The sequence below is a fragment of the Elaeis guineensis genome, chromosome 7, assembly GCF_000442705.2.
Source record: "Elaeis guineensis isolate ETL-2024a chromosome 7, EG11, whole genome shotgun sequence".
Taxonomy (NCBI): Eukaryota; Viridiplantae; Streptophyta; class Magnoliopsida; order Arecales; family Arecaceae; genus Elaeis; species Elaeis guineensis.
The window spans coordinates 90,049,443-90,066,648 of NC_025999.2; the positions used below are offsets into that span (position 1 = coordinate 90,049,443).

The 17,206-nt window shown below is 42.4% G+C and overlaps 2 protein-coding genes across 2 annotated transcripts; one reads left to right on the forward strand and one right to left on the reverse strand.

Annotated features, from left to right (window-relative positions):
* On the reverse strand, positions 1-995 carry LOC105048431 (VQ motif-containing protein 8, chloroplastic-like). Its single transcript, XM_010927734.4, has one exon. The coding sequence runs from the start codon at positions 908-910 to the stop codon at positions 296-298; it is 615 nt and encodes a 204-aa protein (XP_010926036.1). The 5' UTR covers positions 911-995; the 3' UTR covers positions 1-295.
* Positions 996-6,956: 5,961 nt separating this feature from the next.
* Positions 6,957-15,129, forward strand: LOC105048432 (cleavage stimulating factor 64). The gene is made up of 7 exons (XM_010927735.4): positions 6,957-7,135; positions 7,222-7,299; positions 12,796-12,834; positions 12,921-13,490; positions 13,598-13,678; positions 14,210-14,398; positions 14,496-15,129. Exons 1-7 carry the CDS (start codon positions 7,037-7,039, stop codon positions 14,616-14,618), a joined length of 1,179 nt encoding a protein of 392 aa, XP_010926037.1. The 5' UTR covers positions 6,957-7,036; the 3' UTR covers positions 14,619-15,129.
* The last annotated feature ends 2,077 nt before the right edge of the window (positions 15,130-17,206 follow it).

The window sequence follows — 17,206 nt, forward strand, 5'->3', positions numbered from 1 at the left end:
TGATCGTAAATCAGCAAGAAGCAGTACAAAATTCATATATATCATTACAAGAGAAAGAAAATGGAAACTAGATGCAAGCCTTCACTTCGTTGAAGAAAAAGGAATGAGGCAATGAAACCAATCAACCTCAAATTACAAGGAGTCTAATTCCTCTCCTCGCTAAGGTAACAAAGAACGAATTGAATCATATTATTCACATTTGCCTTCGGAGCTCATAGGATGCGCCAACCAAAATAAACTAATTAACCAAGATAAATTATTATCCTTCCATGAAAACCAGGCCCTCCTGCCAATCTCAGTGGTCGGGGAAAGCCTTCATGGCCTCCATGATGGAAGGCGAGATGGAGCCGCCCATGTTCGGAATGGATTGCGAGAACAGCGCCGACTCCGGGTACCTATAGAAAGACCTTGGCGAGCAGAAGAACTCCGAGGAGTTGGGTGTGAAGAGCGGGATCTCCGACAGGAACGGGCTAGCCGGCGGTGGCGGGTGGTCAAAGCCGAGCGGCGACATGGTGGCCGCAGCGGATGGCAGCGAGGGGCAGCCCACATGGTGGACGACCTCCGACGACGACGATGAATCGTCGTTAGCCGCATGCATCGCGTCGGCGTCCTTGCAGGGGATGTTGGATGGCGGGGGAGGGGGATTGTCGGTGGCGGTGTCGGCGTCGTCGTCGTCGGTGGAGTGGGAGAGGCCGGTGAGCTTCTGGACGAGGGCCATGAAGTCGCGGGCCTGCGTGTGGATGATCTTGGGGGAGTGGGTGTAGATGATGATGGGGTGGTGGCGGTGGTGGTGGGTGGTGGAGGAGGAGGAGGAGGAGGAGGAGGATTGCTTGTGGATGAGGTGGGAGTCCTTGTGGATCTTGAGAGGGGCCGGGCGGGGGCCGTTGATCTCTCGTGACGAAGGGCTCATGATGAAGATAGAGTTCGAAAGGATTCAAGGGAAGAGAGAAATGGAGGAAGGAGATGATGGTGCCTTTTTTTTTTTTGTCTCTTGAGCTGGAAGGTATTCTTTGTTTGGAGTTGGTGAGGAGGAGGGTGGGATATAAAAAGGCGGGGGATGGAAGGGCCAGCGCCAGCCGAATTGACCGTTGATAAAAAGAAAGGGAAGGGGCGATGCGGTGGGGGGATTACAGGGATTATAGGGGGAGGCCGTTGGGGGAAGGGCGTTGAGAGAGGGTTGCATGTAGACACGGGAGGAGATAGCGGGAGGGAGGGTTGTGGGGGTTGTGGATTCGCGCCCTCTTTCCGAGGGAGGGAGTTCCCACGGCTGTTTTGCATGCGACCTAGAGAGAGAATTCTGGAGAGAGATGGATAAGGGTTGGATTCGGGTGGGAATGGATATGGGGATCGAAACCAAAAATAACACCATTTAATTAACAGACTAAAATAGTTTTTTTATGTCTATGGTGGGTGTGAAAGAGTATGGCATATAGAGGCAGCACCATTCCCCTGATGCTACTTCATGCAGAGGATGACAGCATGATGTTGTTACCTAGTTGGAGATGGGAGGACGAGGAGGGGATTAGACGAGTTCCAAATGTACGTGGATCCAAGTCTACACCAGAAGGATATTGGAGCTAAGGACCGAATACAGTTTTGGACAGATATGATTCCTTGAAAACGAAACTAAATTAATGAGAGTCTAATTTACCCATTTGGATACAATAAAAAAATAATAAAAAGTTTCAAACTCTTAAAATTTGCACGAGTTCAATCCATTTCTTTTAATTGTGAAGTGGAAGCCAGTTTAGGCCAGATTTATGCCAAATTAAACATATATTTTGCATGGAGAATCTGATAAATATTAAAATCTGAGAATCTCACTTGGTGGATTCAAATCTAAAGTTTTGGATCAGAAACAGAAACAATCTGTGCCAGGAAAGAGCTTTCTAGCTTTCTGCATTAGCATCTAAAAAAATTATATAAGGAAACCAGAAATTAGTCAAAAGTCTTCACCATCATGCATCCACGAAACGGCTGCTTTAATTTAGGTATCACCATAACAATACATCAATACCATGGCAAGTCGTGCGTTTTGACAAGTCTTCAATAATATTACAAAATCTAAGTGACAAATTTTTAATAATATTACAAAATTTAAGTTCTTTAGACTTGGATGATCAGAAGAATTGATGTGAAGAGGCATCCTACGGAAACCTTGTCTTCAATGTCGGAATTTATGATTCATGGAGGATAAAAGTCGTGTATCCTCGTTTATGCTTGAGTTGGGACACTTTCAATTGTAGAATTGCAGTCTTTTGCCCTGTCGGTCTTTTTTGAACAGCGTGAGGTTCGGCAGTGAGTCCTAACGAGAGAGAAATATAAAGGCATTCAAAAGGCCAATTTTGGTCCGTGAAAACTGCTTCAAGAAAGATAGTACTACACTCTCACCCGTCTCTCTCATATTCTTTGTAAGAAATTAATAGTGTACATCTTTCTTCTTTCTTCCCATGTTATCTACGTAAGCTATTAGATTTATTTATTAATAGACAATATTCGTATGCGTATACGTGTAGTGTTATCATGCGCAGACCCCAAAAAAAAAAAATCATAAGATCAATGCTGGTTTTTTTTTTCCAACCTTTTTATTGATCTTTTGCGTTGCTTTTGTCTGGACAAATGCTATTTGTTTCATCTCTTTCGATCTTTTTGTATTGTTACTTTTTGCTAGAGGGAGAGGTGCAGCTTTGCTTATGTACTTATTTTCTATTTTTTTTTTTTAAATCTATAACTCCCTTGTAATAATCAATTTGAGAGATTTAAATTATATATTTAATAAAAAATAGCTGGTAAAATATTAAGAATGCATGCATGATTTCTCACATGCATGATGCACCTGGCAAGCCAAGTCTCACAAGAAATGTACTCTAATCCTAGTCGTCTATACGACGCTACGAGCATGACGTGGTAGTCTGGAAAATAATGCAGCCCTATCAAAAGCAAAGATAATTTATAGTCTAATATATCTGTTTAATAAGAGAAAGGTGGGAGTCTGCAGGAGTTATTCATTTGGATTCTATTCAACAAGTGCAACACAAGGACAACTATTGTCAAATGGTACTCACGCATCTATGTGAAGTCGTGACGATACGAGCCGTTATTTTAATGTCATGCTTTGACGAAAGGATATCAGTAGTTTATGTTCCAAGCAATCAAGCCATCTAAATCCAAGTCAAAAATGTTGTGCCTCGGCCTCTAACACATTTGTGTCATGTTATACCTGGTAAGTAGGACTCTTCTAAATTTACTGTGGACCATGACTTCCTTTTTCATTTTCTACCATATGGATTGGGATCCACATCGTTTGGTGGACCATGACCCCTAAATGAAAGCTGCCCACCATATGTATTTTTTTTGTCACATAAGAAGAGGCAACCTCAAACTAAATAGATAAACAAGAAAGTAATAACGAGGAAAAGAAACTCTAGCCATGCCAGCCATAACGAGAGTTCTTATTTGCAGAATAACCATTATATCTATAAAGAATTATCATCCTGATCATCTTTTGGTTAGGCTTTAAAAATTTAGTAGGTTAATTACTGGTTTCGGCTAACAAAGTTAACAGACACTGTTGCGTTGACCTTTACAAGTTAGACGAATCACGCTTCTCTATGTCTAGTCAACTGTCGTACAAAATAGAGGATAAGGAAAGGAAAAGGTAATGGAGATCAAACGGTCCAAGCATTAAGGCCCAGACCAAGAAAGTCCAATCCGGTAATAAGTTGCCCAAGTCCAACGACATGGAGAAAGCCCCGACCCAACTCCAGCTGTTGAAGAAGTTAAACCCATCAATCTCAAGGGCCCAGCATCAAGGTTTGTCAGAGGCCTCGTCCCCCGGCAAAAGACCTTCTCCTGCCATTATCATTAAAGGACAGTGATTTTTTTTTTAATGGTGCACAAAAATCACCCTATATTAGATAGACAATTTTAATAGGAGGAACATCCAACAAATTTTACTCCCTTTCCCACCAAAGAGACATGCCGTCCCCTACCGTTATGACAAGCAAGACTAGCTATCCAAAAGCTGATTTTGTCAGCAAACCACTAATTTGTACCTTCTTTAGGACCATTGAAATTTAATGTTTACCAAAATAAATTTAGGATGCATGGTTTCATTGAGCATGGGTGGCAACTAAATTTCCTTCTTCCTGGATTCACAAGGGATCGATAGGCAGCTCATCAATAGGTAAGGAACAGTGAAAGGATCTTATTTACATAAGCTGTAGCAAGAACTGGCAAAGAAGCGAAGGATCAAAAGGTTGGCTCATGTAATTTATGGGGTTTGAGCATAACTATTGGATTCTGCTTCACAGAATAGAGTGGTCGGTAGTAATTCAGCCAATCTTGATGGAATTACTTGGGAGTTTATGAAAGCCTTCTTAGCTGAATCATTACCATAGATGAATGCAATCGCATGCACGCTACATCAACTCACCGCAACGTGCTGCCCAAATCCTACATCTTATCGTTGTTGCTATCCTTTGTCATCACCACCGCCACCGCTGCTACTTGTCACTGCCACTACACCTGTCCAAACCATCGAATCCTCTGACCAGGCCAGAAGGAAGGGGGAAGAGTGAGAAGGAAAGAGGAGCTCAATTTCTTTAGAAATGGGAAGAGCCTCCGTCATCTATGGACTCCCAATTCACACCTTTTAGGTTAAAGGATTTTATCAACTAGCAATCATCCCCTAGCAATCAATGCTTGATTTTTTTCAAAGCTGCTATTCTGGCCCTATGGTTTTTTGGCCTAGTGCACATTAGCGCTTCTACACAGCAAGATCATCAATTTGTCGTACAGAACTACTTCAATCCTTGCACTATACTAATGCCCAATGCTCTTTTAGCGACAAATAAAAATCTCACTCAATAGCTATCAAAGCCTTACAATTTGCTTTTATTTTAACTGATGGCCAAACAAAACCAAAAAAAAATTTGCAATTGTAGCTCCGATACAGAAGTGGCTCAATACATTGAGAGGCCTAAAGCTAAATACTAAAATCAAAAGCAGAAATTGAATCGGATGCAACTTTATTTCTTCCACCACACTAATGCAACATGTATCGTGACTCGAGACAGGGAAAAAAAAAAAGAGACTGTCATATGGAGACTCAAAGTCCTTTCATTTTTTTTGCCACCGCTCAATCATTGGAAGCCTGAAACACCCCGTCGTCGGAAGCTTGGGACTCTACTACTGTCGGAGACGCCCCTCAAGTCTGGAATGTCTGCTGTCAGAGATCGAAAGACATTCTCCAAGCCAGATCGTTGCCGTCGGATGGGTCCACATTCTCTCCATTGACGACGGTGCTGTTGGTGCCTCCGATGGCCTTCTCGCTAGTGTCGCCCTTGCCAGCCTCGAAGCCTCCCTCTGCAAGCTCTCTGACGACCCTATCACCCGGATTGCCGACTTCTTTACCCGCAGCCCCAACGAGCACCCGCTCTTCTCCACCGACGACGCCCTCTGCCTCCTCATCAAGAATCACTTCCGAGTCCTGTGAGGCCGTAACTTCCATCTCGCCGTATCCGGCGAGAAAACGGCCCTGATAGATGTTAGGGGTAGACGGCTCCCGTCTCCCGTCTCACTGCTCCCATCTCTCATCTTGCCGTCTTCGTCTCCAGCACCATTCATCTTCTCGTGAGTGAATTGTTGGACGTCATGGAGATGGATGGCAGGAGAGCTTGGGGGCCTAAAACAAGTGAGGGCCTAAAGCCCTTGCTTTGATGGCCTTACTCTTAAGCCGACCCTGCTCTGATATCAACTTCAGCTTAGACATAAGGTCCATAAAGATCATATATTTTCTAGGGTGTGCAAGCTAGGGTTTGAAAGTAAATAACTCATAAAGGTAACCTATGGAAGAACAATAATTAGGAAGTAAAAATATTCTAAAAATAAAATAAACTCATGTATATTAATGAAAGAAACAAGCAAATTAGTTTGTTAGTTTTCCAGTCTATATAAAGGGGATAAATAAATATACTATATATATCAGTTCCATTAATTGCATCCCACGACAAGAGCTTAGTTAAACTGACCTTCTCCTAGACTTTGAACTTTTGACAGATGTTGCATTTATTTTTTGTATATAAGATTCTTCTAACATCCTAATAAAAAAATAAGAAGAATCATGGAATTGCTCCGAAAGCGAACCTCATGGAAAAACATCAAATCAGGAACCAGTCATAGCACTAACGAGATTCACTCAAGAGAGAAGTGAATTATTTATTTAATTTTTCAAAGAGAATAAAAGACTACTTATGGAGCCCAAAGGTATTTAGGATTTAAGAAGGCTATGCGATAAATCATCTAGAACTTTAATTATACATAAAAAAAGAAAATTGATAAATGTTTTGTTTTATTGATTCCAATAAAATATTATCTTACTCTAAGGTAGTAATTTCTCCATAAAGAGAAGGAAAACAACCTAAAAAATAAAGAATTGAGATTTCAGCCAGACAAATAGAGGAATGCCAAGTTATAAATATTAGCAATTTTAATAGCAGCATCCAACATCAGCAATTTTCAAGCTTCTGGGTTGGTTTCCTTAATATATAACTTGGCCCATAAACAAGGACAATCATCGAATCTGAGCTCCCTTTAAAAGTAATACACGAGCCACAACAATTTAAGCATATCTTGCGGAGTTTCAAAAAAATTACACGCACATTGATATCTTATAATGTGTTTGGGTTAGACTCAGGCTCTGGATACTCCTGCATCCATTTTTACTACAAAGCAAATGGACTAATTAGACAGGCATGCATCACCAGCGTCATTTTAACTTGCGAGTCTTCTGTTGTTTTTCTATCTAAATGAAAAAAAAAAAAAAAGCTTTTGATTTTTGAATAATCCCCAGGGCTTGGGCTACTCAAAATGATTTGGGTTCAGATTGGACCGGCACGAACCCAATCCTTCGCAAGAGCGGAGTCAGAGCGTCCCGCTTTATGACCCGACCCGAAGCTAACCAGCCTTCTTCTTTCTGAACGAAAAGCACCCGAGGCTTCGATCGGAGGAAAATGCATTCAGCGAGGGGGAAGCGATGATGGCCGCGAAGCAGCCGCCGTCCGGCGACGGCTTCGCCTCCCAGATCGCCGGCATGTCAAAGAGCCAGCTCTACGAAGTTATGTCCCAGATGAAGGTAATTTTCTTTTGTTTAAATGAATGGCAAAAGAAAGGGAAAGAGCGGATGGATTGATTTTTGCTGTTTTCTTTTGCTACGTGCAGATTCTGATCGAGCAGAACCAGGAGCAGGCGAGGCAGATCCTCATCGACAACCCTCTCCTGACGCGAGCTCTCTTCCAGGTTCTTGATTCCACTCTCATCTCTCTCTCTCTCTCTGTGGCTCCTCGGAAGCAAGGGTTTGGTTTATGCTTCCTAAATTTTAAGGAAATAAAGGGTTGATTGTGGTTCTGGGGAGTCGTCTTCTGTTTTGATTTCTTGGTGTGGGGAGTAGTGCAATTTCACCGATTTGAATTTGTAGTTTCTGCAAAATTTGTGATTGAGAAGTATACGGGCTTTAGCATTCTGCACGTGTGATTGTGGATATAATTCTTTGGACAAGTAATTGAAGGTCTCTGATGATCCCTTATCTTCCACGGGGTTCCTTTTCTAGTCGGGGGACTGATTTTCCTTGAACAGAAAAAGAAAGGAGTGTAGATAGGGTAATACTTCTTTGAAAGATATTTAAGAATTTCTTTGTCATCCAAGAATGATCCAACATAATTACTTGAGAAACTGAGGCAAACCCTAGTGTTCTTTATGATATCCATACTGTCTTGTGCTTATATACCATGATTCTGTTCAACCAATTGTAACTTTATGCTATTCATCAAGTAGCATGCAGTCAATGTTCCCAGTTCTGTATACCCTTGAGAATATAACCTGCCTTCGTTGAAAACCTTTAGTTTTAGTGAAGCCACAAGCCAATTAACTAAAGCAATTTGGCATATCAATCTTATTACCTTAACATGAAACTCTTCGTGGAGGTAGCATATAATTATGAGCTAAAAATATGATGTATTATCTGTTGCTGACAGAACCTTGATTGAATGGAATTGCGTGTGATTTATGTGTAATGGTCAGAAACATGCTTGCGTCAACCCTTAAAAATCCAAGAGAGAATGAAGATTCTTTTAGAAGAAAAAAGATAACATTTTGTTTGAACTTAGCCATAGATTGGAGTATCACTTTTTCTAGTGCCTTTAGATTAAATCTGCTGGTGATTCATTATGAGTAGTTCTCTTTACATCAGACAATAGCAAACAGGCAACATATCTTGGTTTGCTGCTATAAACCATGTATGAAACATTATAGGATTAGAGCAAGAAGTACATGATGGACATAATTTTGGTGATAGAAATGATATGGCGGATTCAATAGTCAAGTTTGTGACAGCCTATAATCCAACAATAGCATATATGCAATATAAAAAGAGATAAGAGCATTTATTTACTTTTAAGAGTTTATTATCTAATGTCAAAGATAGTTCCAAGAAGAAAAATCAACAAACAAATATAGAAAATGATGCCAAGAGAGAGCTTGGTTGCACAACATAGATTAGTAGTTATAGATGCATATGTGAATTATTTTAAATTAAAAATTGAAGAAAATTGAAATTTAGCAACTTGAGAAACCATTTAAGGTTTGAGATGGATTGTGGGGATTTTGCTCGCTAGTGGGCGGTAGCTTTAATCATCATGCGTCTTTTGGGACTTTCCATCTAACACCCAGCGGGCATTAATTGGGTGTGATTTGGGATGGAAAAACAAGGTGGTGGAGGTAGCACATACCTTGTCGGATTCGACGAGGGAGGAAGGTCTTGGGCAAAGGTGGTGTAGGATGCGCTGCGGCAGTTGTTGTGGACCTCGCACAAGATCTCGGAGGAGTCGAGCAACTGCAGGCCTGCAACGGTATTTTGCCAAAGTGTTGGAGTTTTCAGAAGCAGAGATGGAAGAATCTAGGCAGCAATGGGAGAAGCTCACTGTGTTCATCCGAAGTCTTGGTTGGAAGGTACCGGTGGAATGGATAGCGAAGGAGATGAAGGAGAAAGGAAGATTGATGTGGAGGTCTTTTCCCTTGCCGAGGACCACCAACTCCTTCGATTTTGGTCGGAGGTGGACTGTGCAGCGGCTCTCAACAGTAGTTTGTGGTTTGTGGCGGTTCAACTGATGACCCTGGAACCTTGGGTCTTGGACTTGGTCCCTGGGGTGAACATAATCCGGCGAACGGTGGTGTGGGTGAGGCTCCTGAGCCTGTCGATGGAGTCTTTGAGGGACCACATCATCTTGGGGGTCACGGCGGAGGTTGGAAGGTCGATTGCCATTGATGACTTCATTAAGCAACTTTGCAAGATGGGCTATGTGTGAATTCGAGTGGAGATTGATTCCGGTGAGCCTTTCAAACCGAGGGTCTTCGTGAGGGGGAAGGGGGGATTGTGTTTTGGTAGCCATTTGTGTATGAGAAGTTACCCACCATTTGCTTCCAATCTGGGCGGTTAGGGCACTTGGACGGCGGCTATCAATTTCTAGGGGTTGACCCTTCGTCGGAGGGTAGCGATTGCCCTCTCCAATCGGGGAACATGGTCGAGGTTGAAGGAGTCGGCCGAGATAAAGGGTTTCTGGCTTTGATGGTGGTGGGGGGAAGGGGGATTTGATCTCAGAAGAGGCCGCCACAGAGCCTCCGGTTATAGGTCGCCGGTCGAAGATGGGACCCTGGCTAATGACCTCTTGGATCCAGCAGCTTCAGGCACCTAGGGTGGAGCTGAAGGTGACGAAGGATGCTGAGTCTGACCTGGATTCGTCTGGTCCGAATTCGTCCCCCTTTAGGCCTAACTCGTCGAGGCAAGTGCTGAGTTCATCGGGTTCGCCTCTTGACTCGGACAGTTGGCCAAAGCCTAGCAAGGTCACCCACCATCGATCATCGGATAAATGGCTGGGGGACATGGAGGAGGGTCGGGTCAACTTGGGTGAGTCAAAGGCAAGGGTGGCGTCTTCATTTAGGGCCCTATTGGCTTAGTGGAGGATAATATGGACTTGGGCCGGGATAATGGCCCGAGCCCAAGGGAACTGGTGATAGCTGATGTGGGGTGCCCAAATCTCAAGCGGGCAAGGAGTCTACCAAAGGCCCATCATGTAGGCCGATTGGGAGGCCTGTTGTAGGAGCCCACGAAGCTCGGATCAGGCATGACAAGGCTCCAATCTAAACCCTAGGGAGGAAGGCACGACAACATCGGTCCGAGGGAGCGGTGATCCTCGTCATTGGAGAGGAAGGTGGAAGCGGACTTTCGGTGGGGGGTAGGGGGCATGCAGCTTGGCATCGGAGATCTAGTAGCACCTAGGGGGTGTCGGTCTACCTTGGATAATGTGGAGTCCAGTCGGGATCCCGTGGAGTTGGTTACAGCTAGTTGGGAGTCTGGCAGGTTTGGTGGCGGTGATAACCCCCATCGGGAGGGTGCGCCTACTCTTAAGTTGGCGGCGGCTTAGATCTTCATCGAGACTTATAAGCCATCACGAGTGATTGGAGGAAGAGGTGATGGGGCAGTTTGTGGGCTGGACCTTGCCAAGGCAAGGGACCAAGGCTATGTGGGTGCTAGGTTGGCATATGGGCCTAAGCACAATGAAGAATTTGCTAGGCCAAGCTGCCAGGAGCCGACCTATCATGAGGGGGTTGTGATGCGATTGAAGGCAATTCTTGAAGCTTTTGAGGGCGGTGTGGAGCTAGGCTATGAGCTTGAAGTTGGAGGGGCTTGAGGTTTAGCCTCTCTTTCTACTTGATGTCATTGTGAAGGTCATGTTGTGGAACGTGCAAGGAGCGGGCAAACCCGTCTTTCAATTGATATTTCAGAGGTTGATGTAACTTCATAGCCTGGATTTGTGTCCTTTTGGAGACATTTATCTAGTAAGGGTTTAGCTTGTGCTAGGCATCGATTTATCGAGATCTTGGGGTCTTTATACCATCGAGTCCCAGGAGCTGATTCCTTGATTGGGTCTGAATATTGGATCCAAACCCAGTCCAATAGAAGATCAGGTCGGGTCGGGTCCATGATCAAATTTTTTGACCTAACCGATCATTCGGATCGGGTCGGTTTCATGTATAACCCGGTCCTGATCCATGAAATATGGGTTCTGTTTGGGTTCGTATGTGGGTTATAAATAACAAGATCAATAAGTAGAAGATCTATAAGCAACCTTATTTGCGTTACTATCGGACTTAATCAAAATTTTGATCCTCATGCATGAGACTATTAGAGCCCTCATGTTCCACACTCTTCACTCAAGAATCCAAAAGGCCTGATCACATTTGCCTCACCACTGTCCCTGATTTGGTTAATTCATATTCAAAATATTTTGGTAAAATTTTAAAAGTTAAGGATCTAAAAATCAATAGAATGTACTTTCAAAAGCAATAGATGTTAAAGTAGCTTCGATCAAAATTAACATTGATGTAATATAGGAACAAAGAGCGATGAGGGAACCTTGATAGAACAAGAGCATGTACAGAGTTACTTCTAGTGTTGTATGTGATCCAGCATGCTTTTGTTACATAAATGAAAATATACGAAGATGTATGAAAGATATGCTTGGGATCCCCTTGATGAAGCCCTGAGCAAAAGTTCTATCATATTCATGACCTTCTTCAAGTCTTTGCATTTTATTGCTTAGAAAGCAAATAACATCAAGCGAGTTACTCTGAATTTAATATAATCCATAGGATTTTAACATCTTCTATAGTGATTGTCCATGTGCAATATTTCCTATAGTCAAAGTAATGAGATGTTGGCTTTATTGCTATAAATGTGATGGCAGGAAGCATTTCTATGTATCCCAAACCAGCACTATAAAAAATTATTCGCCATAGCCCAGTGATCTATATAAGTCATAAGAGGCTAAAACATTTGAAACAGCAAATGCTACAATGACATCCAGTTGTAGAATTAAATACTATTACACCTAAGAATGACTATTACAAAATTGGTGGATGCTAGCCTCTGCCTTATTGGTAACTACGATAGAGGGGGGTGTGCATGCAGCTTTCTGCATATTTCATCAGGTTTTCTGGGCGAGGAAGACGACCAGTCAAACCTATAAATGAGAGGTGTTACATATTAGAAAAATAAGCTAGCATGACTTCTCTGAAACACCAGCTAGAATAAAGAACTCACCAAGTTCATAGGCCTTGGCAGCTAGATTTGCAGCAATTTTGGCAGCTATCTTTCTTATATTTGTGAAGGGAGGATAGATTAGTCCTTTATCAAAATTTTTCGGTGTTACCATAATTTATATATTCTGGATTCTGCCTATCACAAAGAAGTGACGGAGCTAATACTTCAGAAAAAGAACGGAAAGAAGGAAAGGGCCACAATGAAAGAAAGGTCAACAACTATCTTGTATTGGATAATGAAGCTAATTGGCATTTCTATGAAAAAGGAAGGCTGACAAAAAGGTTTTTCGGATTTTCCATTGTCATTCTGAGAGTTTGTCCATTGATTGGTGTTCATGTTAGGTTGAATCATTTTCTTTCAGAGTATGATATTAGTCAAGATATCGGTTTGTGTTATGATTTTTTTTTTTTTTAAATTGTCTGTGGATCTTGGAAAATATGGATGACTACCAATCCCTTTGATTTATGGTGGATTATGATTCTTTGGTTTAAACCAGTTTGAATAATATTATTATTCCTATGTCATTTTAAGCACTTTAGCTTTATTTCGTTTGATATGACTTGTGTTGGCATATAATACTTATGGCTAGCGATTTACATTGTGAAATGGAATTCAATTGTCTTAATGTTTCACTACAGGGGCAAATTATGCTTGGAATGCTGCAGCCTCCTCGAGTGGTAATCTTTCTTTTTAACTTTAAATATATTTTTTCATACTCAACTAGAGCCTGTGTTGAATATATAAATCTTTGTTCTTTCTTCAGATGCCTAACATCCAGCAGGGTTTATCACAACCACAATCGGCACAGGTGCAGCAGCCAAACGTTCAAACTTCTCAACCACCGCCAGTACAAGCTGGACTGCAGAATCAAGCTAGTTCACCTCAAACCTCATTATCTGGTAGACAGCAACATCCCACTCAACCATCCATTCCATTGCCATCTGCTTCAGTTCCCCCGTTGAACTTTCAGTCGCAGACCATGCCATCAGATTCCCCACATTCAGCACAACAAATTAAGAGTTTTCTGAATGCTCAAGCTCCTTTATCACTTCCACAATCTTCTCAGATCCATAACCTTACTCTTCCCCCCCTTTCTGCTCCTCCACAGCTCTCTTTACTTCCATCCCATATGCCTATTGTTTCTGGCCAGACACAGCAACCTTTGCAGACTCCTGGACTATTTAATCTGCCACTTCAACCACCTTTGCCGCAGCAACCAAGGCCACCTTCCATGCAGCCTTTTTCTCATCTGCTTCATTCACAGATGCCTCATGCTCTTGGTTTTCAACCATCAAGTGCACCTCAACAGCTTTTATCACAAACTTCATTTCCTGTAAGTTGGCTATTACAAGCTCCATGTTACTTTGCATTTTACTAATACCTGAATTTTCTAACAATATGAACAAACTGCGTGAGATAACCTTTTTTTGTGTTTTTCAGTCAGGTAGCAATCCTTCATCTTCCTTCCCACAAGGACAACTGCCGCTACCAAGTCAACCACTACCCCTGCAGCTTTATCAGGTTGGCTTACATTCCTGCTCGTGGACAGGATTTTGTGACTTGCTATTAGATTCACTGTCTGCAACATTTGGCTAGGTGAATTTTCTCATTGGTTCATATATATGTGTGCGTGTGTTCCAAGTACTATGTATTTGAATTAGTGATGGCAAAATATGGCATACCATGTGTTTTCTTTTAATGTATGCACTCAAAATGATCAACAGATTTGCATCTGGCATCTGGCTCTATAAGTCACCACCTGACCAAATCAGTCTATATGCCTAAGCTTAAAATCTCAAGGTGTGAGGTCACCACATGCTCCCTCTGGGTTGCAAACAGATTTCATGTTGAATGACTTTGCAGTCATTATAGTGCATTCTCTGTAATCACTTGAATATCTAAACGTTTCTCGGACCATATTTCGTAGGGTCATGCTTCGCCCTAAATATCTTCCTTGCACATGATCTGGTAGCAGAATGGTCAGTTATGCGGCTGTTCACTGCCCTAGGTGCAACTTTCACCTAACAAAATCAAATTTGGTGTTATTTTCAGGGTGGTCCACATATAGGTCCAGATTATAGCAATCAAGCTGGGACATCCGTTCAAGCTGAAAGAGGAGCTGCTTGGGCACCCAGCCTGCCTGAAAAAGCAACTCCTGGGCCCCAGTTGCCGGGACCACCATCATTGATTTCGGCACAGACCGCTTCAGGCACAGGTGGTCAGCCACCTCGTCCACCGCCGGTAATTATCATCATGGCCATGTTTAAGTGTTCATTATTTAAGCTCCAACCTCCAAGGCCTCCTCTTATTGATCCTACCCTCTGTTTTGCTTGTGCAGTTGACGCCTGAGATGGAGAAGGCTTTAATTCAGCAAGTCATGAGCCTTACCCCGGAACAAATCAATCTTCTGCCTCCTGAGCAGAGACATCAGGTGCTTCAACTACAGGAAATGCTAAGATAGTGATGAAACTGGCACTTCGTGTAGCGTGGAATGGCTTTATTGGAACAGATATGCAGTATAATGCTGGAGAATTAAGGTCGGCCTTTTACGGTGTAAGGAGTGCCTTTTCTTTATTGTTCACTGAACCAGTAACAGGCTGTTCGCAACTGAGCCGTGCTTGACAGCTGGTCGCTAACCTATCAATGATCTAGGTTTCTAATAGGTGCAGAGCCTGTTATATCTATTCATATTGATCTTCTTCCCTTTTTTTTTTTTTTAATGTCACACTAGTTGGTATATCATTTCTGCTATTTTCTCGTCGGTTGTTAAATTTCGATGCCTTGTATTTTTGGGATAAAGGTTGTTCAAGATGTGTGCAAAGACCTGTGAGTGAAGGCATTTGAGTTTCCTTGAAGCTTCAGTAGGAGAGGAGAATTAATAGAAGATTGATATTTCTGAAAGTAGCACATACAGAATATTCAGACCCAAATCGCATGCTATAAGAGTAGCTGACAAATTTTGCCCTACTAAATCACAGTCGGGTTTGTGGGTAATTTAACTACATATCAATGGTCCTTCGTTGATGCAATTTTGTTTTGTGCTCACAATTTTTGCCCAAGTAATTTCTTAAATGTTCATCCTGGAAGCCTTGGACACCATCCTGGTGCTTTAAAATTGTACGTGCTATGATGGTGTTAAATTTTCGTCTTCATTATTTGTACAATTATATATAATAATCGCAATGTCTCCACTGTAATGATTGGACAGTTTAGCTCATCATGCTCCCTTCACTGCAATAGCCCAACTTACTTACCATTTGAATCCATCATCAGGTGCTGTTGAGTTTATGAGTTCTCTCTTGCTTCAGCCTCAGCGATGCAATTTCAATGTTTCCTTTTAGATCACTTGTGTGTAGCTACATTTTGCAATAAACTCAAGTCAAGGCTTCCTATTCGTTTCTAAAATCAGCTGCACACCATCCCGGTTGCAGTGCTCCTCCAGCCTTGATTAGCAAGTTGCACGGTCCACAGATGGTCTCTGTTCCATACGTGCAACAATCCTCAAGAGAATGAATCATTGATGTGCGAAGTGAGATTCAAGATCTGCTGGCCTGTTACTTAAAATAACAGCAATGGTTCTATGCAACAAGAAATTATATCTGTTGCCCATGCGGCTACGCATGTGGCCAATTATTACTTGTTCTTATAAGTCTTATTCATCAAGCGTTTATTTACGTGCACTACCAAGAAAACTAGTGGCTATGTCTATCATGTATATAGTCATATGGTGCATACATTGTAAAATATAGTTTTTCCTTATGTAACCGGTGTATAGTTAAAATAAAAATGAGAAAAAAAACTTCTCAATTTTTTGACTTAATTTGCTTATTTCTAGTCCTAGTTCCACTGCACAAGATAGGAGAGTACAAACAAGAACACCAAAATCTAGAGCTAGCCCTGGAGCTCCTGTTGCTGGATTTCCTCCATGTGCTTTCCACCACGGCGTGGCAGTGTTCCCATTTGAGCCCGTCCACCCCCGGATGGCCGTATCCCAGGGAGAGATGGCGACTTGAGAGCGCTGTCGGAATGATTCCCCTCTCCCCTCTCTTTCTCCGTCTTGCCCACGCGGACAGCGTACCGACACGCGACGCCTCGGCCTTTTCGTCCCTCTCCGACCTTTTAATCGTCCGGATGCGTGCAGAGAAATCCGATGCGGTACTCCAAATCCACGTCAAATGAAGAGAAACGCCTCGGCGTGACAGCATGCATAAGTGGACGTCGGATCCTGCGTCCGCACAGAAATTTCTATGCATTTGGCAAGGAAACAGGCCCAGCGGTCGTAAATGCCTCTTTAAGTCTTGTATTGGAGAAATTATTGCATGCACCAGGTGCAAGTGAACCAGGGCAACAGAAGAAGCGGCTCCTTTTTGAGGCCGTACGCCAAAAAGCACTGAATCGTACGCTATGCTATATAGTGCCAAGAGGAGGAGAGTTAATCCAAAAGACTACACGGCTTTTAGTGGGGATATATGGGAGGGAAGGGAAGGCAGCCCATGGCTTTAGATGGTTTGGATTATTGAGATACTTGCTAGAACCAAATGGGGAAGGGGCTATGTGGTTTAGAAATGGAAAGGCGTGGGAAACATAAAGGAGACTAGGGTACGTACTCTTTTCTCATGCAAAGGGTTGGATATCCTTCCAACTTTCCATGCACATGTGTAATATGGCTTCTTCTTCTTCTCGTTTTTTTTTTTTTTTTCTTTTTCTTTTTGAAAACCTTTCCCCCTGTTTTTCTTTCTTCTTCTCAATATTATTATTTTTGATGTGGTATCCCAAGGTTAGATGCCTAGCTAGGTTGAGTGATAGCCTTCCACTTTATATCACGCGTGTAATTTCAAACACCTAAAAGAAGACAACTGAGCGCAACTTTTAGGGGATTGGCTAATCGTTTCTCTCTCATTACACAATGGATAACACAATGTAGCTGATTCTATAAGCAAAAAATGCGTATACCAACGAACTATGTCATTTAGCATCCTAACAAATTGCCCTGTCTACAGTTTTTGATATATAATTGTTAATGTTGTAGCAGCAGTGCTGTGCTCTGTA